We start from the raw sequence: 27,059 nt of genomic DNA, 5'->3' as shown, positions 1-27,059 counted from the left end.
TGAATTAGACATTGGTTTCTTTTATTATGCCACAATGTAAACATATTTGGTATAAATAATGTTCTCATTGATCTTCATCCAGTTGTTCCAAAAGAGTCCTCCTCTGTTTTTCCAACTCCCCTTCGCTCAGCTCGCTCCCAGAAGTGTCCCAGTTCCCCTGTGGAGAGAAGCGAGGTTACCGGTAAGCACGATGCGTTTCCATGCTGTATTGGCCCGGGGGCGGCACAGTCCGTGCCCAGCTCAGGGACCCCCAGAGCGGCAGCGGGAAGGGGGGAGGGCAGGGAGGGCAGCGGGAGCGGAGCTGGGCTCCTGCAGACCACCTCTGCTCGCCCACGCCTCGGTCCCCGCTCTCAACAGCGCATGCCCGTGCCTTCGGCCATGCGATTGCTCTTTGCAGAGGCACGTGGAGGGCAAAGCAGCTTATTTTAAGAAGATACTGTACAAAGCAGACACCTGCCCTCCCATCTCCTCTGGGACGGCGGGAGGTGAGCGGCATTACCCCGCACACCGCCGCCAGCGCAACCAAAATAACCAGAGCGAGGCAAATAATTCCACCCTGAAGAGACCCCGAAGATGCTGAACCAAAAAAAGTTCATGTTTTTCCTTCCAACACTTTTATGTGTCTTCGAAACTACTGTCCTAAGCCCCTTCCAAAGCAAGTTCCACAGAGAAGCAGCACAGCAAGGGCAGGACAGCAGCCACGCGCATTTCCCGGCTTGAAAAGTGCAAGAATTGTGGAACTTCCTTCCACTAAGATTTTCTCTCCCTGTCAGCCCAGCGTCCGCCCAGCGCCGCAACTGCTACAACTCCGGCACGCGGATGCCACCCGGCCGCTCAAACGCTTAAGCGGCTGCGCTGCTCAGCAGTTTTGGTATCAGTCTGGCCAACGGGATGGAGAAAAGCCGGCAGTTTAGTGTCACGTGCTGCTTTGTCAGTATGGACCAAGCTTCAGTACTGGCTATAAAATAACGTGCCTCGCTCATACTTTACGTCAACCAGCAACAATAAATAGCATTTAATCACAGGATCATTAGGGTTGGAAGGGACCTTCAAGATTGTCAAGTCAAACCATCAACCTAACGCTGCCAAACCGGCACCACCCCATGTCCCCCAGCACCACGTCTGCCCGCAAGACCAAGTGGTAATTTCACACATCAGTAACAAAACACTGAACGAGGGCAGAGGATCTGTGTGATTAAGCTCTGCTTGAACATTTGGTCCTTTTTATCTGTAAATGGAACATAAATAAAGCTTTAGCACCTTACTTAGGGTAAACCTATGAAGCCTGCGCACTATACTACTGCATCCCGCTGACACATAAGCCCAAAGCATCAGATAAAGCGGAAACAAAGCTTACAGAATCTTTTCCAGGTCGTTTTTTAGTAGGAGATTTATGTTTCGATTCAGATCTTTGTCTAGCTCTATCCTTTTCGCTCTCTCGCTCTCTTTCTTTTTTGTCTTTTTCTCGTTCAATATCCGATTCTGGTGAATCCTGAGTAAATAAAGGGGGAAATATTAAAGATTAATATTAAATATATTAGACATTAATTGACAGAATAACCAGACCTCAGAAAAGTCTGACTTCGTTTCAATATAGACCATATTAGAAAATCTGCTTCAAGAGGTTATTAATCCAGCACATCCTATTAACCACTGCAGAAGTAAATAATGCAAAAACGCTACTGAAGCGATTTGAAAGGAAAAGGAGCGAGGTTTGTTCAATACAGAAGAACTGCCACCACTCTCAGTGCACGCAAAGACGGGACATGCTGAATGCCATACAACAAGTCTCTGCACAAATCCATTCATTAACATCTCCAGAAAGGGTGAAATCTGGGAAACTTTCTGTTATGTGGCTGCTTGGCCATACTCGAGTGCTTCAGAGCTGCTGGGCTTTTCCTGGATATTAACCTTACTGCGAGGGATTGGGTGGCGGGACTGTGATTTTACTTCACGTTTCCCCCCGGTGTTGCTAAGCTTGTGACCCTCTTTGTGCACTAGTATCTTAGTCAATGGTTATCAATATCCCCCCGCCTTGGGAACACTGTCCACTGACGGGCACGGCTAACTGCTCAGAAATTACAGAAACAGAAGAATAAATCAGCTTTGAAGAGTTTTGCAGCCAAGATGAGTTCAGAGACTCAAACTTCTTTCTTTACCCAGGAAAAAAAAAAAATATTCTTTGGCCTCAACAGATACAAAGAGCGAAAGCTCTTTCTCCTCTTTTCTGGTCCTTTTAATGCCTCAGTGCATTCAGTATCAGAGCTTCTAACGCAACCCTGACGCTCAAGCAGACAAAAGGAACGATGCTCGGCTTAAGGCGAAAGGAAAGGATGGCTGGGATTCTTCCCAGCTCTCCCCAGTAAAAGCAAATGCCAAGATTTGCCACGATGAACAGCAAATACCAGGCTACTAGTGCAGTCCTTTACCTCTGCCTGAATGGTTGCAGTTAAACCCCACAAATTTAGCAGTCTTAAACGGTTTAATATTAAGGTACAGGTAACAGACAGTTACTACATTACCAGTATCTACCCTCCAGCCTGAGCTCACACAGTCACTACTGCAGAGACAGCCGGATGATTACACAGACCTAAAAAGGATTACTGAGACCACAGCGTGTCAAGTTTTTCATTAGTCGACTCAAGACAGTTAACTGCACTTACAGACTTATGTCTTCTCTTCTTGCTCTTTTTCTTGTGTTTTTTTGACTTCTTGTAACTTCTCTCTGCAGACACAGGAAGAAACAAGAATACATCAATAAAATGGTAAAGACCCAGCAATAAAACATAACACTAATTCAAAAATAAACAAGAAAATCACATACCGGATTCTGCACTGGAAGAACGCTCAGAAACTGATCGAGATTCTGAACGCTGCCTTTTCTTCTTTGAATGGCTGTCATCATCCTCCGACTCTGAGCCCTTCAGATACAAAGCCAACGTGGTTAGCAAGACGACAGCATTATGAATACTCACAGAAGTAGATTTTAAGATGTCACAAAACACCTTACCGAACGAGAACGTGATCGCTTCCTGTGATGTTTTTTAGACTTTTTAGAATGTTTCTTGTTCTTTGAATGATGATGCTGACACTCGTGCTAGAGTAAAAGAGAGGGCAAAAACGTTATAACCGGTCTGTTGGGCACAGCAAGACACTGTAACGATGTTTCTCATCATCCACAAAGGCACCTACAGCTAGCAGTGGTTAAAAAAAAATAATCACGCATTTATTGTGTCAAAACCCATAAAGAGCTACCAGTCCTGCCATGTTACAGTCGTAGTAACAAGCACCTGAGGGCAAGGAGGCACACAGCTTCGGGCATGGATGCACACAGCTTCCAGTACCTCCAGTACCTGGATCCCTGCTTTGATGCTTCCAATTAAAGCCCCTGCTCAAGACAGTCCAGAACACGCTGCATACCTTGCTTTGCCAAATTTGAAATTCTGAAATTAAGCCATTTTAAAAACTCCTACGAACTCCAGAAAGTGAAACAAAGAACCCAAAGAGCACGTGCTGCAAAATCAAATCTCGCATTACCCAGGAAAAAACAGCACCTTATTCAACAAGAACGACTTGTCAAAACTTCAGCAACTTAACCCTTACTGCGGCCCATCTAAAAGTTAAGAATGAAACTAAACTACCGCATCCCTTTGGCACATCAGCAAAAACTGGCTACAGTAAAAAAAAAAAAAAAGTATATCTGCAGAGCTTAGTATGTTCTTGAAGTTCCAGCGAATAAAATACTGCAGAAGTTCTCTTTCCAATTTCTTCACTTTTTGTATGAAATCACAGCAAGAAACAATTTTTCTAAAATAAACCAGGAAATGCTGATGTTAAGTTAACTTCCAGAAATTATTGTAGGGAAGCAGATTAAAAGAACTATGCATCAAATAGCATCAAATAACTGTAACACCTTTCTTCAGTTCCTGACTTTCAAGGTGAGGCTTTATTATCCATTACTTTTAGGTAACACAGACTGTCCACTGTAATGGACATCAGTAGAATTCTGTTAAATCCCCCTCTTCCCATACAATTTAAGAGCCAATCAACTACAAATTTTTTTGTATATTCTCTAATCAGGAAAAAAGAAAGTAATAATTACCTCTAGTACATGCATGAAATCTTTAAATATTCTTTTTCTTTCGGACTCCAGAGTGATGTCTTCAAATGCTGGTTCCTTCACAAATCTATCTCTGATCTGTAAGAAAGGTAGCAATGAAATACTAATGTGAAATACAGCCACTCAGGAACAAAAATAATAAAAAAAGACAATTTCAGCAGTTGAAAAAGCCATTGTACTGCCCCAAGGCTAAACTGTTTTTATGTCAGCTTCACAACCAAGCCAATCGGCAGTACGACTGTAAAATCCGGCTGTTCTTTCCTGCACGTGCCATTTAAGCCCCACAAGCTTGGTAAAACATGCATTCTTATACAAAGTGTACTTCCACAGGAAAGGTTGCTAAAGGTTTTTTCTTTTTAAAGAAAAAAGTTACAGACTTGTGACTAAGCAGAGTGCTTTATCTCCGTTTAAACTACGTTTGGGGATTTTGTGTGATTAGGTTTTTTTGTGGGTTTTTTTATTTTTTTGGTTGGTTGGGTTTAGGGTTTCCTTGTTTTTGTTTCAAATTGTATTCAAATGGATCAATAGAATGAAGTTATTCACATCAAATTTCAAACTTTACTGAAGAAATGACAGGACAGTTTTCACGGGTGCTTAGAGAATCTCGGTTTCCTTACAAAAGCCTTCGCGCGCAGCAGCCTGTTCAATATTTGGGAAGAGTTTCATAACTAAGTGATGATACATACATCTTCCCAGACAGCGTCCAATTCAATTGGAGGAGTAGCTTGCTTCAACATACTCTTGAAGGCAGACTCTTTCCGCTTCATTTTGCGAGCTTCTTCTTTTTCCCGTTCTCTTTCACGGGCTTCTGCCTTTTCTAGCAGCTGTATCAAACAAAGGTTCTAAGATCATTTCAAGGATATCAAAATGGAAAACTAACAATTCAGTTTAATGCAATTTTTTGGAAAGCCCAACAACAGTTCACCTTTAGAGTTTTCTATTGGTCAGCTGGGCGTACCCGAAAATTAACCAATTACTTATTCTTAAAGCATGCGACTCCTTTAGATTCTCAAACAGAATTTAAAATAGCGATAATACATCATGCAAGCCCAAACTTCAGAAACACACATGCACAGAAAAATATCCCTCCTGAGAGAAGTTACGTATATAAATGAGAGAATATTAGTTAATTCCCACCACAGAATTTCTCAATGAGATGTTTATGTTTTTAATAAAGATATACATCTGCAATTTTTATTTTGGGAACTGATTATCAGGATAAGCAACTCTAAAGCACAGCGTCTCTCTCAGATATGATGAAAGTAGTCATAGCACTACAGTGAAAGTAAGTGCCAAGTCTTGTTTTTACTACAGATTTCACATTACAAGTTCTCGAACATTCCCGTACATTAATACTTACACTGTTGAAAGCCAGCTTGATATTTCCCGCATCTAAAGTAGTAGCTCTTTTAGTTGAACTGATGACCGTAACAAAATCTTCAAAAGAAGTATTCACTTCAACCACAAATCCTTTATCCTGTAAGAAAATTGCTTCTTTGGCATCAGGTAAGTCAGGAACTCTCCCTTCAGTGCTAACGCACATGACATTAACGCAGTGTGAAAACCCATCTCCCAGTAGCAAAGAGTTCACTTGAATGATATATTTGGCATTTAAAGAAGAAACCACGCGATGGGCCATTTCCCCCCACTCTCACCTTTAGGATATCTTTTATTATCTTCTTTTCATCGTGGTAACGTGCTTTCAAGTCTTCAACATAGAACTTGAAAAGATCAAGTGCTGTTGATCCTGATGAAAAAACTAGATAAGTCAAAAGCTAGCTCTAATAAAAGAGCTGCATTTTTTAAAAATATTTAGAAAATATACAAGTAACCCTGCTCTATTCTGCCCCAAATCCAAGACCTCTACCTTACTTTCTACAGGGTTAGAAGAGACAGCGTTCTTACCAGGCTGACCAAGCATGTTAGTGAATCTGATGTCAGAGCTTATGGTTGGGTACAACTCCATCCAGGAGGACATTGAATGCAACTGTCCATGCTCGTGCAGTTCATCTAAGAAGAGCTGCAAAATAGAAGTGAAATGGAAATTTGTAGTCGCTTATCATACGTTTACTTGGCTAACAGCTGGAATGGATACTTTTGATAACTGGAATTCCATTTTTGTTAAAATGCAATTGAAAAATCATTTTTTACATCATCGTTTCTTCCTGCCTCCATCCACCATTTACAGTGTTCCAATTGCACTTCATTTCCATTGAATTCTATTTCCTCTTACTTTCCCCTACTCTTGCAGCTTTCTGTCAAACAGACGTACAGCAGACAAAATGCTACAACACTGATAACTGACACATTATATGCACCCATTACCCTACCCTAAGAAATAAAAAAATCATATAGAATATCTAACCATGACACATCTAGGACAGAAAAAGAAAGTCCACCAACCTGAAAAGATTCTCTATTTTTACGCTGCCGCCTTCTTTCTCTCAGCAAACTTTTCTGTTTTTCTTCTTCCTCCTCTTTTTCCAGTGCCCTAATATGTTCCTCGAAACAGATCAGTGCATCCTCCTTATCCATGTCTAGCAACAGATAACAACAAAATGATAAGAGTAAAAATTAGGCATTTCTTCCCAGTAACTGCAGAAAGTTTCGTACTACGAGGTAACGGTTGCCAATTGTTACCGTGAGCGGTAATTTCATTGAGCACTAAAATGTATGAAGATCTGAGCAGCAGCAAAAACCAACCTCTCGCAACCTGGATAAATGATCATTGCCAATACAGAGCACAGAAGCCTTTATGAGAAAAGTGCTGTGGACGAGCACTTGTGCATCTCCCCGCACTACTGCAGGTATCTTAAAAACACGGGACAGGGGTAAGAACGCAGAGCACCTTTGTCAAATGCTGTAGCTGCGTATATTCATACACTGCTCTTAAAATACAGGATCAACTCATTTATAAGAAAAACATGCTCATAACGAAAAAACCGCCTTCTTACTCTAGAAGACTAAAAATAATTACTTTTCTGGGAAAATATACTCCGTAAGACCTCAGTCTAGCAAAAGGCAGTGCAAGTATTTGCAACAGATTACACTCTCAAACAATTCTTCAAATTTCAAAGGCTAACAACTACTAAGGCAATTCAACCCCCAGAAAAAGGTATCCTTTGCTTTCTCATCAAGATTAATCAGTAATGATTTTTGAAGCTGACATCTGTTTCCTGGGAACCAAACAAGAAGGTTCCTTTATACGGGCTGCTCAGCAGCTGTCATAGCGGCTCTGGGCTGGGCAAGAGCAAGCCGTACCCAGTCAGGAGTCCTCGCTACACAAATCCATTCCCTCTTCCAAAAGAAACGCACAGACTTTTTACATACTCTGAAGTTCCTCGTCTTCTGCAAATGTAGGATTGTCCATCAGATACTGCTGAGCCTCCGACCACGTAGTACAGTAAGTGACATTAGCCATGTTATCTAGTATGTTCTTCAAAGCTTCCCAATTCCTCTTCCGTAACTGTTTGGCTTGTTCCTGAGGAGAAAATGCATATTATTTTTTTGTTAAATTTGAGGTTGTATAAACAAAAATATATGACCCCTCAAGTTTGTTCTCCAAGAAAACACAAAATTAGTTTTTGGCTGCATGTACAACAACATAATACAATTTTGACCCACATATAATTTTTACATACTGTTATTGCTTGCATCCACAGACAAACCATTTCAGTACTATTATCTCTGACTGCTCCCCATGGATGGGAAAAGCTCACGAAATGGTGCTCGTCTTTTAGAGATACTGCAAAGAAACTGCCAGTATGTTCAAGTAAACAGTCAGTGCTGCAACAAGGTACTACTGGCCACTGTGCTGTTGAAAAGTGGATCTAAACCAGTTGTGCTGATCATGGGCAATTTCTTAAGCAGTGCTGTTTGACGGCTGGCCTCTTTCCGTTTGTTTCGCTTTTCAAGCAAGTGTGGGCCTTAACACTAGTCTCACTTAAATCAATTTCACGAACAGTCTTGCTCCACAATTTGTTTCTAATTGCCTGTTTTCCATCTACTCCGTGATGGTGAGTGCTAGTATCACCACTAAACTGCAGCGAAGATGAACTGACCGGCTACAGTTCAGGCCGGATCCTCACAGTGGGTATGGTACTGCTGAGGTTAAAGGAAACACAGCTTTCTAACAAGCCCATGAGCATTCCACACTCTGATTCAGAGCAGTTCAGAATAAAAGCCATCATAGAATTTATTAAAATCATACTAAAAGTTAAACACATTACAAAATTAGCAGCAGTACATCTCAATAAGAACAAAGACCTTTCAAAGAAAGACGGCTGAGGGGGGACCTTATCAACACTTACAAATACTTGTGGGTATCAGGAGGATGGGGCCAGGCTCTTTTCAGTGGTGCCCGGGGACAGGACAAGAGGAATGGGCACAAACTTGAGCATAGAAGATTCCATTTCAACATGAAGAGGAACTTCTTTACCCTGAGGGTGGCAGAGCCCTGGCACAGGCTGCCCAGAGAGGTGGGGGAGTCTCCGTCTCTGGAGACATTCCAACCCCCCTGGACGCGTTCCTGTGCCATCTGCTCTGGGTGACCCTGCTCTGGCAGGGGTTGGACTGGGTGATCTCCAGAGGTCCCTTCCAACCCTATGATTCTATGAAAGAAACTGCTACTGTATGTGCCATACAGAGTCAAATGAGGGGTTCACCTTCTCCACCAGCAGACTGCAAGGAACTAGGGAACGGATAACAAGAGCAATCTATTCCTAGCGCGCTTGCCCAGTTTCAGACAGGTAGTTTTTCAGAAAATCTTGAGCTCCAAAACTACTCACTCTATTGTCTCATAGCTGATAAACCTTCCCTCCCTTCTGTTCTTGTCTCTCTCCCCCCCTTTGGAGAGAGGGTAAACTCGCCTGTAACCTGGAAGCAGTACATGATTCACGCTAATGCAGTGACGTACCCACTTTGTTCTCCATGCCTTTGCTACAGTTTCCTCCCCTGCTGTATAGCATTTTGCCTGTCCCGGAACAATACTCAGAACTGCACTGCTTGCAAGATTTCTTTATTAAGAGGTATAAACTAATTTACAGATAACAAGTGAAAAGATAAGTTTGAAAGAAAGTTACCTTCTCTTTCTTAGACAGAAAAAACAAGACATCTTCATAAATTTCGAGACGATCACGCTCAGATATGGCATTCCAGACTTCCATCTCCCCAAACATTTGTTCAGCTTTTCTGTACAAAACAAAGCAAAAGCATACGATCATTTATTGGTGAACGCTGATTTAAATTGTCCTGTCGGCTTACAACAGGCTTCACTAATGTTATTGCAAATAGTAACGCTTTTGTCTTGGGAAACTTCTCCTGTAACACTTTCCTAACTCTTACAAATAAAGGAAACAGTTAAAAATTAAAGCTGATGCCACAGTGCACTCCTCTCCCCAGAAGTGCAAGTTCACCTGCAGTGCATTACATCAGTATTTTTATCCGAGGGCTGGCACATGCTCAGGTCACTGTTCTAGCAAACATTATGAAAATTTCGTAGATCTGATTTCTCAACAAGCTTATTAGATATGATCTCCCTTTGGGCATGACCTTCCATGAACAATCTATCATAAATACTCTGTTTTTAATGTCAGATGTAATACAAAACTCCTCTCGGTGCTAGCTTTTGTTTCTAGAAGCTCAACCCATTATCATCAGCACTTCACTCACTTGAGCTGGGTTTTTTTGCCTGGGTCTTAAATACAGTCTATGAAAATGAGACTATTTGTGTTCCTGTAAAAATTTCAGTTCCAGTCTGAGCACATACAGAAGCTGGCATTCACCAAAGGCAAACCAGCAAGATCTGATTACTAACTTGGCAAGCTAGTAATGTCTGGAACTGCATTTAATATTGGTCTTACTTGTATCTTGTTGTGGATGTCATCTTTTCATGGTTTTCAAGAAAACGCTGGAATGATTCTTTAGCTTCTTTGTATTTTGATCTTGCTTCTTCTTTCTCTTCTTTTTCTGTTTGAACTTTGTAAGCATTAAAAGCTTGCTTTTTTTCACTTAATTTCGCCAAAGCACTTCATATCAAAGAAAAAGAAAGCAATGTCAATTATAAAAAGGGAATTGAATTAGAAAAACAAAACCAAAGAACCAAAAGATAACAGATTTGAATAATCCAGATTTTTGAGACAAAATTAAATATAACCTAAATGGCCAGTCATCACCCTGTCTCTTCCTCAGGATTAACGGAAGATCATTTTTAAAAAGCCATAAAATCAAGCACTTACTAATAAAAGCAGTTAATAAAACTGCTACTATCATGCTTTCAGGTTGCATTTACACATTTCACACTACAATACTATTTTTATCGTAGATAACAACCACTTTTCTGCCAATGTTTATAGCGGGCATTAATTTCAAAAAGTAACCTAGAAAGTTTTCAGCTCTGTCATTGTAAACGGGTGCTTTTATTCCCACAGAAATAATGCAAACAGCATGAAATACAACCAACAACTGCCACATCTTTTCCCAATGAAAAATTAACCCTAGGACTTGAATTTCTTTACATAGGAAAGGAACAAAGGTCTCTAACAATGGTACATTTTCACAAATGCACAAATATCTATTAAAAGAATCAGAATTTATGTCAGTAAAGTCAAACTACCTAAAATAGTATTTGTGTAGAAATTTAAGGAGGAAAGAATCAAGCAGTACCTGTATCTAGGATCATTAATGATCATTTTCATAGCTTGTTCCCAAGAAGCATTGGACGGTACTCGCTGTAAAGACATTAAATCATTAAGTAATTAGATTTAGAACCAATATCCATGAATGACCAATTCCTTAAAAAATAGCCCTTAGTAAAAAAAAAAAAAGGCACTACACTTTTGAGGCTAGGACAACATTCTTTGTCACAAATGTTATTTTTATTTTATTAACAGTCAACATAGAAAATGAAACAAGGCACTTTGGGGGTTATTGCCAATAAATTCTTCTGGAAGTTCGTCTACTACACAACTATATTGACTCACTAGACAAAACACAAAGAGACCTCATACACTCCGAGGGAAAAACAAAGCTAATCTCATTTTACTCCCACTTCATCTCCATCTTTAAAACAAAGATAAAAGATTGAGGGCTCAGAGGATCAGGCAACACTTTTATTAGAAATGTACTTGACTGTCAGACAAAAATATTGGCAACCACCATAATTTCCACAACACTTAAATACAGTTTTAGAATTACTACTTCACAGGGAAAGAAAAGAAGTGCCTTTAAATTAGTCTAGCTTGTGGAAACACTGCAAACTAAATCTAACAGTTTGTCCTTGTTCCATATGGACCTCTACACTGTCTGTCTCTGAAGCATCTACTGAAGCTGTCCACCAAATCGCTCACCATTCCAGTTCCAATTTTGGACAAAGACCAGATTACAAGTTTGCTTTACAGTGTGAGGATCATGTAAAAGGAAGAAAATAAGAAAAAAACCTCAACTGACAGCCCTGATGAAAACTCAACACCTCCCCACTCACCCAAAGAGCTGAAAAAAAGTTTAGACTATTTGTTTTCACTGTGGCATTCTTTTCCCTGATTTCTTGTCTAGTACAAAAGTTCTCTTCCACATTAGTGAGAAATTCTTCACAAAAAAACAGTCTAGCTATTTCTGTCAAATGCAGTTTTTGTAGTTCAAGAAAGCATTAGGAATAGTTGACCAAAATACCTTTTCTTTTAACAGTTCTTTAAATGCTTGCTTTGCTTCTTCCTTTGTATTCCACGTATAGGTTTTTTTAACTGGTTGGGCATCATCATCCTCTTTCTTTGACGCAGCACTATATACAAAAATCAGTAATTTTATTATTTAACCATTTTTTTTTCTAAGTTACAGCCACCATAGTCAGATAGAATGAGTTTTTTAAATAACAAGTTAAAAAAAAATAATAATGCTACAACATTCTATGATAAACACAATTTATACAAGACTTTGTACAGGCTCCATACACAACTGATCAAAAAAAGCAAACTATTTCAGAAAAGTGTTATCACTTATGCAAGTGGCTAGCTGCTCAAGTTATCTAGAAATGATTCATAAAAATATAATTCTGAAATCTAGCAGGAATACTTAAATATATTTATTATATAAAAATATAAAAGGGAGTGCCTAAAAGTATGCCTCTTGCCCTTAGCTATCTCCTGCTGGCTATAATCCCCCACACGGTGGGTTTTTTTTTGTTTGAATGATAAAAAGCATAAGCTACAATTCTCCACATAATCAATTCTCCCAATTCTCCATTATTAAACAACAAAGGATCTCATTTCTGGTGGAAGAGATAAAGATCTATTTAGTATTGTATTTTCTTCTAATGATAGCCAATTGCACAGATCTATGTGTCGCGGTTTAGGCTGGGCCACCAACTAAACAAGTGACAGATGCTCTCTACTAACCCCTCCCCTTTCCCAGAAGGGGAAGGGAGAGGCAGTAAGGGAGACTTACGGGTTGAAAAAAAACCTAAAAAAGCTTTAATGAAATATTAAACTATAAAAAGAAAAGATAATATCCATAAGAAAATAACAAAATATCTACAAAATCAATATCAAGCTCCCAGGATGATGATCACATCAGTCCAGCACTGGGACTGGACTCAGTGGCAGATGGGAACTGGATTCGGGGACACATGGATTGGGATCAAAGGCAGACGAACAGAGCCTTCCTCAGACACCAGCCACTGAAGAAAGAGCCTGACCCTTTGCTCCCTCAGCTTTTATACTGAGCATGATGCTGATGGGATGAAATACCCTGTCGGCCAGTTTTGGGTCACCTGCCCTGTCCACTCCTCCCTGCCCTCTACACTCTTCCACTTCCGATCCTCCAACGTGGCAAATAAAAGTGAGCTGACCTTGGTTATTATAGCAATAAGTATAAGCAAGAGCCTCTCTGCATACCTTTCCTTGGTATTCACTATAAACACCAGGCCTTATCTCTGCTAGTAGCAAATACTGTCTGAAAAACATACTGTTAATTTCTGAGAGTGCAGTCAGTTAGAAGAGGCTTAAAGGAAAAGTAAAATTACCAAAAAGGAAAATTGGCTTTGTTGTATCTCAAACCAGGACACTACAGAAGGGGAAGCGTACAGGGTAAGCATATAATGTTACTCTGGGAAACTCTTACAGCTATCAAATTTTATGAGATGTTTGAGGCACAAGTGTTCTGTGTGGCGTTTAAGAGTTTTGGGGAAGGGTTGGCAAGGGGAGGATGTTAATTTTTCTAAAAACAGATCTACCACTCCTTCCTCTCTTTCTTACTCATTCTTCTCTGCTGTCATTGACTCACGTTCACATTTCACTGAAGAAACGACTAACTGTCAAAGAAGCCTGGCCACCTACAACTGAAGATAAACCAGATCCTAGAAGAAATACAAAACTGCAGCAAAGCCACACACTTTGTCATTTCACTTACTCTGCCGAAGCCTCCTGCTTGGAAGAGTCGTCTGCTGCGTTAGCTGCAGTTTCTCCACTCTGTTCCTGCGCAGCAGATGCAGAAGTCGCTTGTCCCTGTTCCTCAGCTGCAGCCGTGCCAGTACTCTCGTTTTCCCCAGAAGCAGCTGCAGCAGATTCTGCTTCGGGCGCTGCTGCTGCTGAAGCCGCAGTGGTGGTAGTGACAGCGCCGGCAGTCTCTCCAGCAGTTGTGGCTGTGGTGGCTGCACTTGCTGCTTCTGCTGCTGCGGCTGGAGCAGATGTTGTTGGAGTTGAGTCTTCGGGCTTTGTGCTAGAGGTATCAAAAAACAGGAACAGTCACACACAAGTTTGGGACAACTTAACTATTTAGGAAAACGTGTACTTTAAATAAGTTAATAAAGTACAAAATGAGAGGTTTAAGTCTAGTTACAAAGATTTCTCAAAGTAATACAAAACAATCTTAGCTCAGGGAAAGGAAACACTTTACTGAAACTGTATTATCTATGTAGATCAATCGTTTCAGTTAAAAAGAAACACAGAGTATATTATTTGAGTTTTTAGCTATTAAGCCACTATTTGGAATGAAAAGCTGCAAGGAGAATGTTTAAAATTTCAAGGACTAGATTCCCTTTTTAAGAAACAAGCAGCTTAACATAAAAAATGTTAGCATGCCATTAAAAACATACCTGTTTTCTTCAGCTTTAATCATTGCTAGAGGAGAAAGGGGAAAAAAAACAATCAAAATATAGCTTAAAAATAGTTTATATACGCATGGTAAAAAGTTACTGTTAACACGATTTAATAAAAGCACAGCTTTAAATATTTTTGTTACTATCAATATTTTTAATATTTATACCCTTTGAAGACTGAAATCAGTTCAGACTAAAACACAATTTAGAAGTCACATTAAAGAAAGATAAGGGTACAGAAAGAACGACTTCTTGGTTTAAAACAATTATTTCAACTTTAAAAGACTAGCATAAAGAACAGATAAAGTCAGGTTTACTGAAACAGATCCTTCTTTCTTTTTTATTCTAAGTCGCTGATGCTTACTCTTTGTAGTACTTTTCAAATACTCATTTCTTACCACACCTGATTTTGAAGATTTTTCATCAAGATCTTATTTCCCTTATAATACCAAACAAAACCATGCTAAAAGTGAAAGAGGAGCACAGCATTGTATGACATTTGTACAAAAAGGGACATGGCCTTTATAATACAGAAGGGCAATAAAAAGTCACTAATATTTTTGCCACATCACAGTTTCTCAAAGCATTTTTTTGTCAAAAATTAAAAGCAAACTGATACCTAAGCAAAGCCTTACACACAATTTTGGCTTTTAGCAGACAACCAGTACTACTGCTTTGAGTATAAAATACATCACTGTTTTCAAAATCCTTTCAAGACACACACACGCGAAAGTAATTCTTACTCAATTATAAGCTATACTGTATTAGAGAAGTCCAGCACCCTTTTACCCTTGTCTCCCAAGTGGACGAGGATTATTACAGCGACCCCTCTGCCTCTTGTCCTCCCCCATCAACCTGAAGCCCTTCACAAATCCTACTAAGTTCTTACAGGTTTTCGAAGGACTGATGGCTAAGAGCGAGCCACATCCTCTAACATCCCTAAAATGAAGGCAGACCTGAAGCATTACCCACTGATAACAGGGAGCACCCACACAGCCCTGAACAAGCCACAGCCCGGCACAGCCTAATTCAGTTCCTGTTCAGGGACACGAGGGGGAGCTGAGGCTGCTGCCACATAAATAGGGAAGAACTATCAGTGTAATGGAAAAAGGGACGGTGATGAGGTGGTGAGGACTCAGGAGACAAGACTGCTCCATAGAAACTCTACTGCATAAAGCTTATTTCAGTAGATTTCATTCCTAACAGGACTTTGAGTGCTATGCTTTGATACCAAATTTTTGCCAAAAGTCAGCATATGCACAGCTTGCAATCACTGCCACCCTCCCTACTCATGTTTGTTAACATTACCTTCAAGATCCTCAAGCTCTTTGGGTTTTGCCCAGCGTGATTCCTTTGTTTGGGAATTGTAATAGTAGGGCTTTCCAGAGTCAGATTTATACTCTTTCCAGGGGCACTTAGACAACAATTGCTAATGGACAGAAAACAAAAACATAAAAACCAAACTTACAATGGTGTTTTACAATTAAAAGGATAGCTAGAAGTGAGCAACAAACGCTACACCAAGAAATAACTTAAGGATCAATGAATACAGGCATATACTTTCCAAGGAAAATCAGGAAGGATTTTTCCTTTCCTTGATTTTCCAAGGAAAATCTCTAGCGGTAAACAAACACATTACTTATATAAATATTAAAGAATGCCACCTTTTTAATAAGGAAAACGTACTTAAAAATTGAGGAAAACTGTTGAGAGTTTTGTCCATTTTGCAGCCTCAATTTCTACCAACACAAGGAGTGCAATATAAACATTTTTGCAACATTTCTTATTTTAAGAGTTTGCTCCCATTGAAAAAAAATATCTGTTGACCTAGCTATCCTCCTGCATGACAGTTATGCTAGGAAATTCTTGCGTTCACACAAATTCACACAATATGGTATTTTTTGTCTGAATTTAGTTTACCTCAGCCGGTGTTTTGAGATCATCTGGCTTCTCCCATGTAGACTGCTTTGTTTCAGTATTATAGTAGTACGTTCTTCCATCGGGTGATTTGTGTTCTGTCCATGTAGATTTCTAAGAAAAATAAAAGATATCATTAATGATGAACAATAACTGCTGACCGAGATGCTATCAAAAGCCACTAAACTGTTAAATACAAGTGGAAAGCAGAAAAACCTGTTTGGAGTGCTCTTCGTTAACAGAACTGTTGGTGGTGGCAGTTTGCTGGGCTGCACAAACTACGGGATGCGTTGTCTGAGGGCGAAACAAAACAGAGCTCTGAAAAGACATTCTGGTTAATATTTGTTTTTCGTTTGAATGCGTATATTAAACATACCAAGTAATTTAGCAGCAAAGGAAAGACAGCAAGCCAAAATCTAAATACATTTAAGTCAGTATTGTTTTCAAGAAACTACTTCCTTGTGAGAAGAGCTACTAAGACTCTCTCACCCCCCCCCCCTCCCATTCTGCAATCCAAGGCAGCAATTACCATCAGAAAAGAAAGCAAAAGTGAGTGTGACCAGACCCTAACAACTCCAAGTGAAAGTCCCAGAGGCACACCATGTTTTCAAAACTAAGGAAAATTTGCTTCAAGAAGATTCTGACTTCAAGGGTTTAGTGTGAACTCAGGAGTGCCTTCCTACTGCTTTGCGCTGACAGTTTACATCAGGTTGCTGAAATGAGGACTGGTGGAACACAGCTTCAGCCATCTACTGTTTCAGTTACTGCATAGGGCTGAGGAGAAACAACTTCCTTAGAGGTCCAGTTGCCTTGTTCAATTACGCAGAACGCAAATCTCACAGAAATAAAGGGACAGTTGATATTCACCGACATTTAATAATTAAGCTCGGTACAACATCCCCAAATTTTGAACCAAAAAACTTACAATGGGGTATCTTAGAGGCCACACGTCCATTTTTACAGATTCCACCCTTTTGTTATCTAGCCAAACTATTTTCCTCATCTTAAAAACTAAAGGTAAAGGTCTGGGATATCCTCTAGAGAAGTAATTTAGTATTTACAAAATTTTAAATAGAAATCTGATAGTGACTGAAAATTATTCACGGTCATTCAAGGTGCCATAAAAGACAAACTTAAAATTTGAGATTACTTTTAGATGACCTGCCTACCTCAGGACAAAGCTACATTAATTCATGATTCAGAAGTTTCAATATTGAGATATACAGCACCAGTTCTGTTCCATCAGTGATTTCCCATCTGATGGAAAGGTGGAAGACTACTGAAAATCACCTAATGAAATAAGTCTGGCCTGCATGCCACCTTCCTGTTTACAAGTTCAACCTACATTAAGTCACCTTCCATGCAACCTACGCAATATTTATTCCTACTTAAGCTACTGAATTATGCTGTGTTCTCACAAGCATGGAAGGAGACACTAACAAATAATGTCATGACTTTGGGGGGGAGAAGTTAAGCTAAATTATCAATGATCAGCAAAATTGATGAAGTGGCAATGACCATTCTTTTGATGTTAGTCCTTTATATTCTTCAAAAACCACAGTGATGTTTTCAAAATTATTATGGGTAACTACATAGGCTATTCTCTTTTTATTGTTGAAGTCTTTGGTAACAAAACTCTCAGTAAGTTGACAATGCTAATAAAGGTTCCAATAAATCACACAGGACCGAACAATAACAGAACCTTGACCTGGCTTTTTCCTGCTAAGCACAGGTGCATTAAGGAACAGCAAGGAAGACTTAATCGTTTGTCCTGGTTTGCCTACTGAATTCTGCTATACACGTTAGAACTGCCACAGCAAAATATTCATTAATATGTAACAGGCAAGAAGTTACACAAATATAAGTAAAACAAAAAACTGCTTATAAACTGGTCACTGAAATGGAAGGAAAAAATAATAATAAAAAAAGGAACAACACAGAAAGAGGAACAACCTTCCATCTTCTTCAGTGCAAATAAAACCCCAGCTCTCCCTTGAGTATCTATCTAGCCCACCACTTGCCAAGGTTTAAATCTGAGAACAGTCGGCTTGAAACTAACACCGGTATCTAGGCTACAATTCGCTTGTTGCTCAAGTAGGGCAAAAAGATCTAAAAACATCACAAGAAACATCTCATATTGCTGTCCTGCACACTAGAAGAACTAGAAACAGACTTCAATGCTCAGAAATGAGAGGAAATATAACAGAAAAGACACTTTAACTATTAACATTAATTACAGACCAACAGTCAAATAAGCAAAGAAGCTCCACATGAGAAGAAAAATAAGATACAAGGTTTTCTTTTAAACCTGGAAAGTCACGCACACACAACACCACACAGCCATTACAATCTTCTAGAATTTTGGTTTTCACATACCTGAGTTCCAGGAGGCGTTACGCCTGAAAAATAATAATTTAAAAAAATAAATTAAAAAGGGTTTGGTTGCTTTGCTTTTCTATATAAAGACTAATTAATCAATGTCTGAAAGAAAAATTTTCTGGGAATCAACGAAGATGTCAGTTACTGAAATGCTAAACCACGTTGTACAGAAAAGTATAATTTTTTATCTTTTTTTTAGAATACTTCACCTAATTTTCGTGAAATATTTTGAAACAGTAACAAATTGTTTATACTTACCTACTTGCGCATCCATACTGTTCACCCCTGGCTGTAGAAACAAGCAACAGATATTTAAGTAATGAGTGCAATTGTAATTAAATCATCAATAAATACAGTACATATTCAAACAAGTGTTTTCATCAACAAAATTCTCTACTGCCTTAAATATGGATTCCTAGCTTCCCAGCACCCACTGAATCATTACTGCTCCTTAAAGAAGCAGGAATATCAAGCTACTTTTCAGAAAGGAAATATATATAATAAAGCACACCAGCCATTGTTCCAATACCCATCTTTACCTCCCAAATGAGTAGGCTGGGAGGAAAAAAAGAGGGGGGGGAGGGAAGAGATATTCTGAATTTCTGCTGGAATAGCTTAGTGGGCTTCTGTTGTAATTATGTGTCATAAGCCTTTGAATGTATTAGTGTTGAATTTGTTGCATTCATAAAACTGCTTGCAAACAACCAAAGCTCTTACAGATACCCTTTTTGAAATTCTTTCAAACGAAGGAAAAAGATTAACAGCATTCAAACAAGGGTCTTCCCAATTTCTTTTTCTGTAGGCAAAAATACAGCTTGCAGGTTTATCTTTTGCTAAGGTTTATCTTTCAGCTCTCTTCTACAAACTTTATAAATAAAAAACTCAACTAAAAAAGGAAAAATTTCTAAAAAGAGAAAAGAAGTCATATGGGATCAATTACAGTTGGTATTATCCAATAGGACTAAACAAAGTGAATTGTCAACAAACTTTAGGCCTTTAAAGTGCATTCTGTATATTAACCATTTCAGCTACTCTGTGTGTGCATATGTCTATAACTACCATCAGTTAAGCAAGGCCATCATTAAATTTGTGTCTCCAGTAAGTAACCCTTCTGACATGTTCCTTTTCTTGCACCTATGTTTACTTTTCCAAATTCCACTCCAGTTTGCTGTGTATTGTAAGAGCACTAATCTGACTGAAATAATAATTTTTAAGAATTACACTGGTTCTAATCAGCTTTCTGGAAGTAAACGCTTCTGTAGACCACAAAACAGACAGTGAACCTGCATAGGAATGGTCTGAAAGACCACCACACCGGGATGAAACACAAAGACCAAAGAGCCCCGATACCAGTACAAATCATCCAGTTGGCCTCGGTGAGCTTTAGATGACATTTTACACTGGGAGAAGGTATTTTCCATCAGACAGCCAAAACTATAACAACTCACTAATTTAATGAAGTTTACCAAGCAAATCATCAGGGCTGCAAAGGTCACCGTTTTTCACTCATCTACAAATTGTTTTAAATTACTAAGTGGTAAAATCATTCCTTTATTTCTGAAACACTTCCCAGGCTGTGGTACACACGCTGTAGCAGAGAGGTACAAGAATGCTGCCAGGACAGACAAATGCCTTCTCATGCAAAGGTGTGAGCTCCCGCTATTGCTGCCAAGAGGGTTAAGGGCAAAATTAAAAGCCAGAACTGTCTGCTACACTACTGTGCCTCCTAAATACCATACGTTCACAGACTTAATTCAATCAAAATTTATTCCTAATCCCACATTAGAAAACCAAGAGATCTGCCTTCTTGCCAAAATACGTAAAAAATACACAGTAAAATTCAAAGTTAGACTGATTTTAGTGCTGATCCCTCCTTCCCCTTTTAAGTCTCTTTGGGGCACAGAATTTTTAAAGATTTTTCTCTGAAGGTGTGAAATTCTTTCAAAATTTTCCGAGAGCATCACTTGTCAGAAATTCATGACAACTTCTATATGGAAAAATAGAGGAAAATCCTTCCTACTTGGTAGCTTCTAAAATATTTAGTGCATTAGGAAGTAGCTGCATGAGCACAAGAACTAACGAAGCACGGTTCCCAAGAATTGCCTAGGGAGTTACTGACTTTTACTTAAATCACACTGTGGCTGTAACATACACTCACATCTCATTAAACAGAGACCAGCAGTGAGAAACAAACTTGTAACTAACAGGCAGCTTCTCTACTGTCTGATAAAGCCCAAGCCCTAAATTTCAGTTTTTCTCTCCACTGTTAAAATAATTAACATCCCTTCTCTGGTATAAATTCTCAGTCATCTAATACTTGTCAAGGTGACATTACATCCTTTTCCTAACAGTCCCTTCTCTACTTATCTTGCAGAAACTTTGTATCTTTGTGATTTTTCTCTCATTACTCCAGAGGGCGGATGGACTACTTAGCACAATACATCTAGTTACACATAGCTTATTTAGTAGATGAATTAAAGATCTCTTTCAGCAAACCCTTAATGAAAAAAAAAAAAAAGTGAAGTACTAACCAACGTATTTTTTTAAAACCATCAACAAAAGCAGTAGCAAAGGGTTTGTGCTTAGCGCTGTAGAAAAATACTGAGTTCTACAAGGATGAGGCCTGTCTTGGGAATGTAGTATCTGCATGGTGAGAAAATAAAAAAGAATATATTTCTAAATTTAAGTTGGATAGAAATGTTTTTAAGTGGTTCTTCTACAGATCTCCAAAAAGATTATGTTAATAGGAAATAAATGTAGCCTTTTCCAATTCAGAGACTTCATCTGTGATACGTGATAACTCTTCCCTCTCCATTTCCAGCCAAATAACTTCATACGTTTACTGATTTCAGTACACTTTACTCAAGATCTCAAACACGCTGAATTTCAGAAACCTTTATGAAAAATCAGATATATAGTGGTCAGACAATTAGCCCTCCCTGCAGAGAGCCAGAGTTCACACTGGTTCCTCACCTACAAGCAGGTGAGGGACAAAGGAGGAGGCTGGGGTGCGGGAAGGATTATGGGATGCAGAAACCAGACAGAAAAAAGAAGGAAAAATCAGACATAGATACAGAGAAGAGTTTAAAGACGGATGAAAATCCACAGGACACCAAGTATCCCTAGCTCTGCTTCTCACAGAAATCTTACTTTTTACAATAATTCAAGAGCTAGATAAAACTGAATTGCAATTAGCAATACCTTTTTCATAATCCAAGAAAAGAAAAGCATACCCAGACCGAAGTAATGACAACTGATACAAAGACCTTTTAAAAACCAGAACCAGTTAAGTTAAACTCACCGGAACTGTAGGCTGCATAGCAGCTTGAGACATGTGAGACATCATCATTCCAGGCATTACTGACTGCATCATTCCAGGCATCTATAATTAAAAAGTATTGCAGATATATTTTATGATATTTTAAACATAAAATATGAGGATTCTTTTATTTTTATTTAAAAGCAATTACTTGATACTAGTTTTTATTTAAAAAAAAAACCTTTTAAGCACTTGGCAACAAAAAATACAATAGGTTTGTAGAATGTTGATTCCTTTCATTACATTCCTATAAAATCGACTTTATGAATAACATATCTAGGGTATTCCAAAGGCTGATACAAAATATTAATAAAGAAGATCATTTAAACTACAAAAGAACAACAGCAAATGTAAGATGTTGATTTGTATCACTGAAATCCCACGTTAAAGCTGGAAAAATAAAGGTTGGGAAAGATTTCTGCAAAATTATAAGACCACACGGAACAAACCAAACAAAGGAAAGGTAAACTCAAGAGTCTGAGGGTAGTTCTGCTCGTGTTTTTTGACAACTTACAACCTGTCTCCCTTTCCTCTTACCTCACAAATAGGAAGAAACACTTTACAGGGACACTGGAATAATGAATTTCTGCAAACAACTTTGAGATGAAGAGAGCAATTAAATTTAAACACCAAGGCTCTAAAAAAATTCTAAACTCTCTTTTTAAAGATCTGGGGAAAAAACCCCACCTTAACATAGACATACAATGTTAAACCATGTAACAGTGTGAACTTGGTAATGGGGACATACCACGCTACAGAAATGAAAAGTTTGAGTCTAGACTTGTATCTGAGTTTGTTGAGTGGTCCAATGAGACCAAAAAATCCCCCAAAACTGCTACTCAGATAAGCTAGCTTTTGCTCAAATATTTATGCGTATAGTCTCAACGGAATAGTTATACAGAAGTTATGCATCACTGAAGTGAGGCACTAAAAGGATGTCAAAAATGCTACTGAAAAAGTGTTTAATATCTTGCATGTTTCCCATTATTTTTGCTGATCCTGGCTTTTCAGAACTAACAAGCCATTAAAAAGTGGCAAAATGAACAATATATATAATTTAGGTCATTACGAACGTGAACTTTTGGCCACTCATCCCAAACAGGTCTTGAAGTCAACCCCCTTCAACCTTTCAGTTATGCCCCTTTACCTTTATTGTCCTTGGCAGGCTGGCCAAGTGACCCCATCCCCCTGTATCTTCAGGGAGCATCTGGTTACCACTCTCCTCATCTTGTATCTCGTGCGGAGAGAGGGATATGTGGTAGGGCTACAGCTCCACCCTCAAATCCACAAGGTTTTCTTGGGAGGGTGAGGGAGGAAGGAAAGACTGGAAGGCGGCCCCTCCTATTCCTCGCCATCCTGTAGAAGCAGGAGAAGAAAGCACTCTTGCCCCATCGCTACTTGCAACTAAGGGGGCTGTGAGCGTGTGGAACTTCTTAAAAGCCCTGGCTCGGGTCCTGAAGAAACCCTGCGCACTGCTTGGTTTCTGCATAACACTAACCTGAAGTCAGCAAAGTAAAAAAAAAAAATATTGGGAAGAATGAATTCTTTTCCAAAAGACCCTCTTCTGACTGATGCTGACAGGAGGCCGTTGCTATTATCTATGCAAAGTACCTGTCCTACAGGGGTTCACCTCAGAAAGGAGAAAACAAGCTACAGGACACCCCATCCTGCAAAGCCTCACAAAGAAACCTCTGGTACTTGCTGGAAGAAGGAGCTTATTGTTCAAGCAAACAAGCCAACTTCCAGCATAATAGTTCGGTGTGGGAATATTACCGTCTTGTCGCATCCTTAAGACTGTAGGGTAACTGAGCCTCTAATCTCCTCTCTGCCATGCCACTTATACTTAGCTTTTTAGTCTACATCTACCAAAGAGTCCCAACTTCTCTGTATTGCTCACTAAAATATTAAAAACTGAAATATTCAGTTCATGAGAGTGAGAACAGTAGAACAGAAGCTACAAAAGAACTGCTAAGTAAAGGAATAAAAAAGAATTGCTATTTAAGTTTCTAAAGAACGCATACAAAAGCTCATGCTATTAGCTACCTTGCTAATGGTCAAATCCTCCTCATCTTTTAAAATTGCATTATTTTTACACCAGAAGCTCTACTAGGCTGCAAAACCACGCTGATGATTCCTACCGAGCCTTTATACACCAGTTAAAAAAAAAAAAAAAGAAATAAAACCACACTCTATCCAAGGTACTGCAAAGGAAGACACTGAATTCCCAGCAAGAACTTGTGGGCTCTTCTCAAAGGGTTAATCTTCCTTGCCATCCTCTGTCTGCTCTGATCTACCCTATCCCTCTGGTCTAGTTGACGACACTCAATTTCTACTTCCTCAAACCATTATCACAAGTAGTATCTATCTAGAACATCTATTATATCCAGAAGGAGAATCACTTCTTTTAGAAGTTCAGAGTTTAATCAGAAACTACACAGTAAATGGTATTTGATTATTGAAAATAAAAGCTTTACATTTGAAACAAGCACAGATATGATTCTGGCTACTCTGCCTGTTCACACCTGTCAATATGAATGGCCAAGTTTATTTTTCAATCACATTTAAATGCTTTAACAAAAAACAAATTATGGATTCATACCTATTGCTATTTACAATTAAAGTTCCACATGAGGTGCATCAATTACCTGTTACAAAGGAGAAGAGTTTCTGAATGGATGGGAACCGTGGCATAAACCATCCTGAATTATTAACCTTACTGCGTGCAAACTACGGTATGAGACTTACCTACTTCAGGGATTACCTGACATCATTATGGGAAGGAAGAAAGAAAAAAAAAATCTTGTAAAATTGCCTTACCTGCCCCATTGGCGGTCCTCCCATGGGGGGCATCATCTGAGGCATCATACCATGTGGAACTGGTGGCATGTTTGGTGGTCTCTGACCCATAGGGTGCATTCCCATGGGAGGATAATGTGGCATGCCTGGGTGTCCCATCTGAAAGGCAGCAACAAGGAAAATCAGCAAGAAACCAACAACACCAAACCCCACAAAAGCGTTAATAACAAAGAGATGCTCAACACTGAACTGAAAATGATTTGAGCAATTTTAGATTGATACTGCAAAACAGCAAGCAAGATCATTCACTCTTCTACGTCCTCTAGAGCCAGAGTTAATCACAATTAATAAATCCATTTAAAATTTCAAAACCAACATTCAAATGAAAAAAAACCACTCCATAATCTTTCATCTTATGCTTTGTCATGGAAAAACATACTAAATTTATGCATGCAACTATTTCTGCATGCTCTTGCAGACAATTACGATTAATGAAAGTAACTCTGTGGCACAGAAGTCAACTAGATAAACAAAATAGCTTCTACGCCTGATTCCAAGTCTGAAACAGCTTCTACACTGACTACCATCCCTGTCTCCATACTTTCCTAAAAACCGGAGTCCTGATGCTGTTCTAGTACTTGGTATAGTCACACTGCTAGTACAAAAATGGATACACATTTATTTTTTTTTTTTTTTCTAAATACCGAAATATATGGACAGCTTTCTATTCTAATCAGAAGCAACAGCTCTAAGACTACTTTAGGATAAACTCTGGGAAGAATTTCACATCGAAGAATCACAGAATGGTTTGGGTGGGAAGGGACGTTAAAGATCCTCTAGTCCCACCCCCTGCCCTGGGCAGGGACACCTCCCACCAGCCCAGGTCGCTCCAAGCCCCGTCCAACCTGGCCTTGAACTCCTCCAGGGATGGGGCAGCCACAGCTTCTCTGGGCAACCTGGGCCAGGGGCTCACCGCCCTCACAGCAAACAATTTCTGCCTCACATCTCATCTCAATCTCCCCTCTGTCAGTGGAAAACCCTTCCCCCTCGTCCCATGGCTCCCCTCCCTGCTCCAGAGTCCCTCCCCAGCTTTCCTGGAGCCCTTTTAGGGGCTGCAAGGGGCTATGAGGTTTCTCCACACCTTTCAAACCATAACATAAATAAATACATAGAACATATAACTTGAAATATACACATACAGAAATATGTTAGAAAAGTGCACTAGTTTATTAATAAGAAAATTATTCTTAAGGCTTCTTTTTGTCGTGTTTTAAAACAAGTTTTCTACTACATTTTGTACCAGAAGACTCTCTGAAGCTGGGAGTGGGAGGTTCACACAAAGAAATCACAAGCAACCTGAAAGGTTTGAAACTTCTGAATATAACACTTGATGCCCCGCCACATCCTCGACTCTCACAAGAGAGGCGGTGACAGCTTTGCCTGTTACCTGAGCCCCTGAGCTCCCCAAACAACTCAAGGTAGAACAATGTTTCCTCTTACTCTCTGAGGGCCCTGCCGACCAGGAGGAGCCCTTGGTGGCCTCCCCGCCGGGGCTGGCACAGCGGGACCGGCAGCGGCCAAGCCCCGCTCCTCTCAGCCTCACACCCACCCGCGGGGCTCCACGGCGCCGCGCCGCCTCCGGAGGCGGAACCCGCCCAGAGCCCGGCCCCCCTCACTGCTCTCTCCGGTTCTCACGACAGAACCGGCCCCGCCACGGCGGGCCGCGCCCCCCTCCCCGTCCGCCCCCACTCACCATGAGGGAGCCGCGGTCGACGCCGCCGGGCCGCATCGAGGGGCTCAGGAGGCTGCCCCCGCTGCACCTGCCAAGAAGCCGCCCTCTGAGTGGCTGCCGCGACGAGGGGCCAAAGGGCATGAGCGGCTCGGGTTCCGCGCGGGGCGGGAGCAGCGGGGCCAGCAGGCTGACTGGCTTCCCGGCCGGCCAATCCGGGCGGCCCGCCAGCCGGGTGCCCTTCGGCGATTGGTCGGCGGCGGAGGCGACAGGGCGGACAGCGTCCCCCGGCGTCAGCTGCATGAGGGGAGGGGGCTTCGGCAAGGAGAACGGGAGCGGCTGCGGGGAGGCGGTCGCCGCCGCCGCTGCCGAGTCCCCACCTGACATCCTGACCGCCGGGCCCAGCCGCCGGGAGTTCTTCTCCGCCTCCCTTCGCGTCGGCGCCCGGCGAGGACCGGGCGGATGGAGGGAGGCCCCCGCGCAGAAAAGGCGGCTCGCTGGGCTGGGCCGGGGGTCGCGGCGAGCGGAAGCGCTTCCCGGCGAGAGCGGCCCGCTGCCGGCGGTGGACGGGGCGCGGGCCCGGCGGGCCGCGGAGCTGGCGCGGGGGGAAACGGCTGCGGCGGGGGCCGAGCGCAGGGCACGCTGGGAAAGGGCTCACGTGGGTCGGGGGCGGGGCGCTGGGAGCTGGGCGGCGCCAAGGACGTCTGAA

At 40.6% G+C, this 27,059-nt stretch overlaps 1 protein-coding gene across 3 annotated transcripts; it reads right to left on the bottom strand.

Moving 5' to 3' along the window:
- PRPF40A (pre-mRNA processing factor 40 homolog A) lies at positions 1-26,980 on the bottom strand. Of its 3 annotated transcripts, none has more exons than XM_054208799.1 (26): positions 26,375-26,980; positions 24,643-24,780; positions 21,808-21,888; positions 18,765-18,795; positions 18,504-18,526; positions 16,344-16,421; positions 16,131-16,241; positions 15,519-15,639; positions 14,208-14,232; positions 13,523-13,831; positions 11,789-11,897; positions 10,784-10,848; positions 9,982-10,146; positions 9,202-9,310; positions 7,451-7,601; positions 6,524-6,657; positions 6,026-6,140; positions 5,776-5,867; positions 5,481-5,597; positions 4,807-4,944; positions 4,103-4,198; positions 3,011-3,097; positions 2,825-2,921; positions 2,664-2,725; positions 1,358-1,492; positions 1-157 (listed from the first exon to the last, which is right to left on the bottom strand). In XM_054208799.1, the coding sequence occupies exons 1-26, from the start codon at positions 26,735-26,737 to the stop codon at positions 65-67; spliced, it is 3,045 nt and encodes a 1,014-aa protein (XP_054064774.1). In that variant the 5' UTR covers positions 26,738-26,980; the 3' UTR covers positions 1-64. The 3 variants fall into 3 exon arrangements, with proteins under 3 accessions (XP_054064774.1, XP_054064772.1, XP_054064773.1); XM_054208797.1 differs by having other exon boundaries at positions 5,776-5,879; positions 16,344-16,445; positions 26,375-26,872; XM_054208798.1 differs by having other exon boundaries at positions 16,344-16,445; positions 26,375-26,872.
- Between the last annotated feature and the right edge of the window lie 79 nt (positions 26,981-27,059).

This window comes from Rissa tridactyla, chromosome 7, assembly GCF_028500815.1.
Source record: "Rissa tridactyla isolate bRisTri1 chromosome 7, bRisTri1.patW.cur.20221130, whole genome shotgun sequence".
NCBI lineage: Eukaryota > Metazoa > Chordata > Aves > Charadriiformes > Laridae > Rissa > Rissa tridactyla.
Note: the sequence above shows the minus strand (reverse complement) of the source record. Positions and strands in the feature narration are given on the sequence as shown.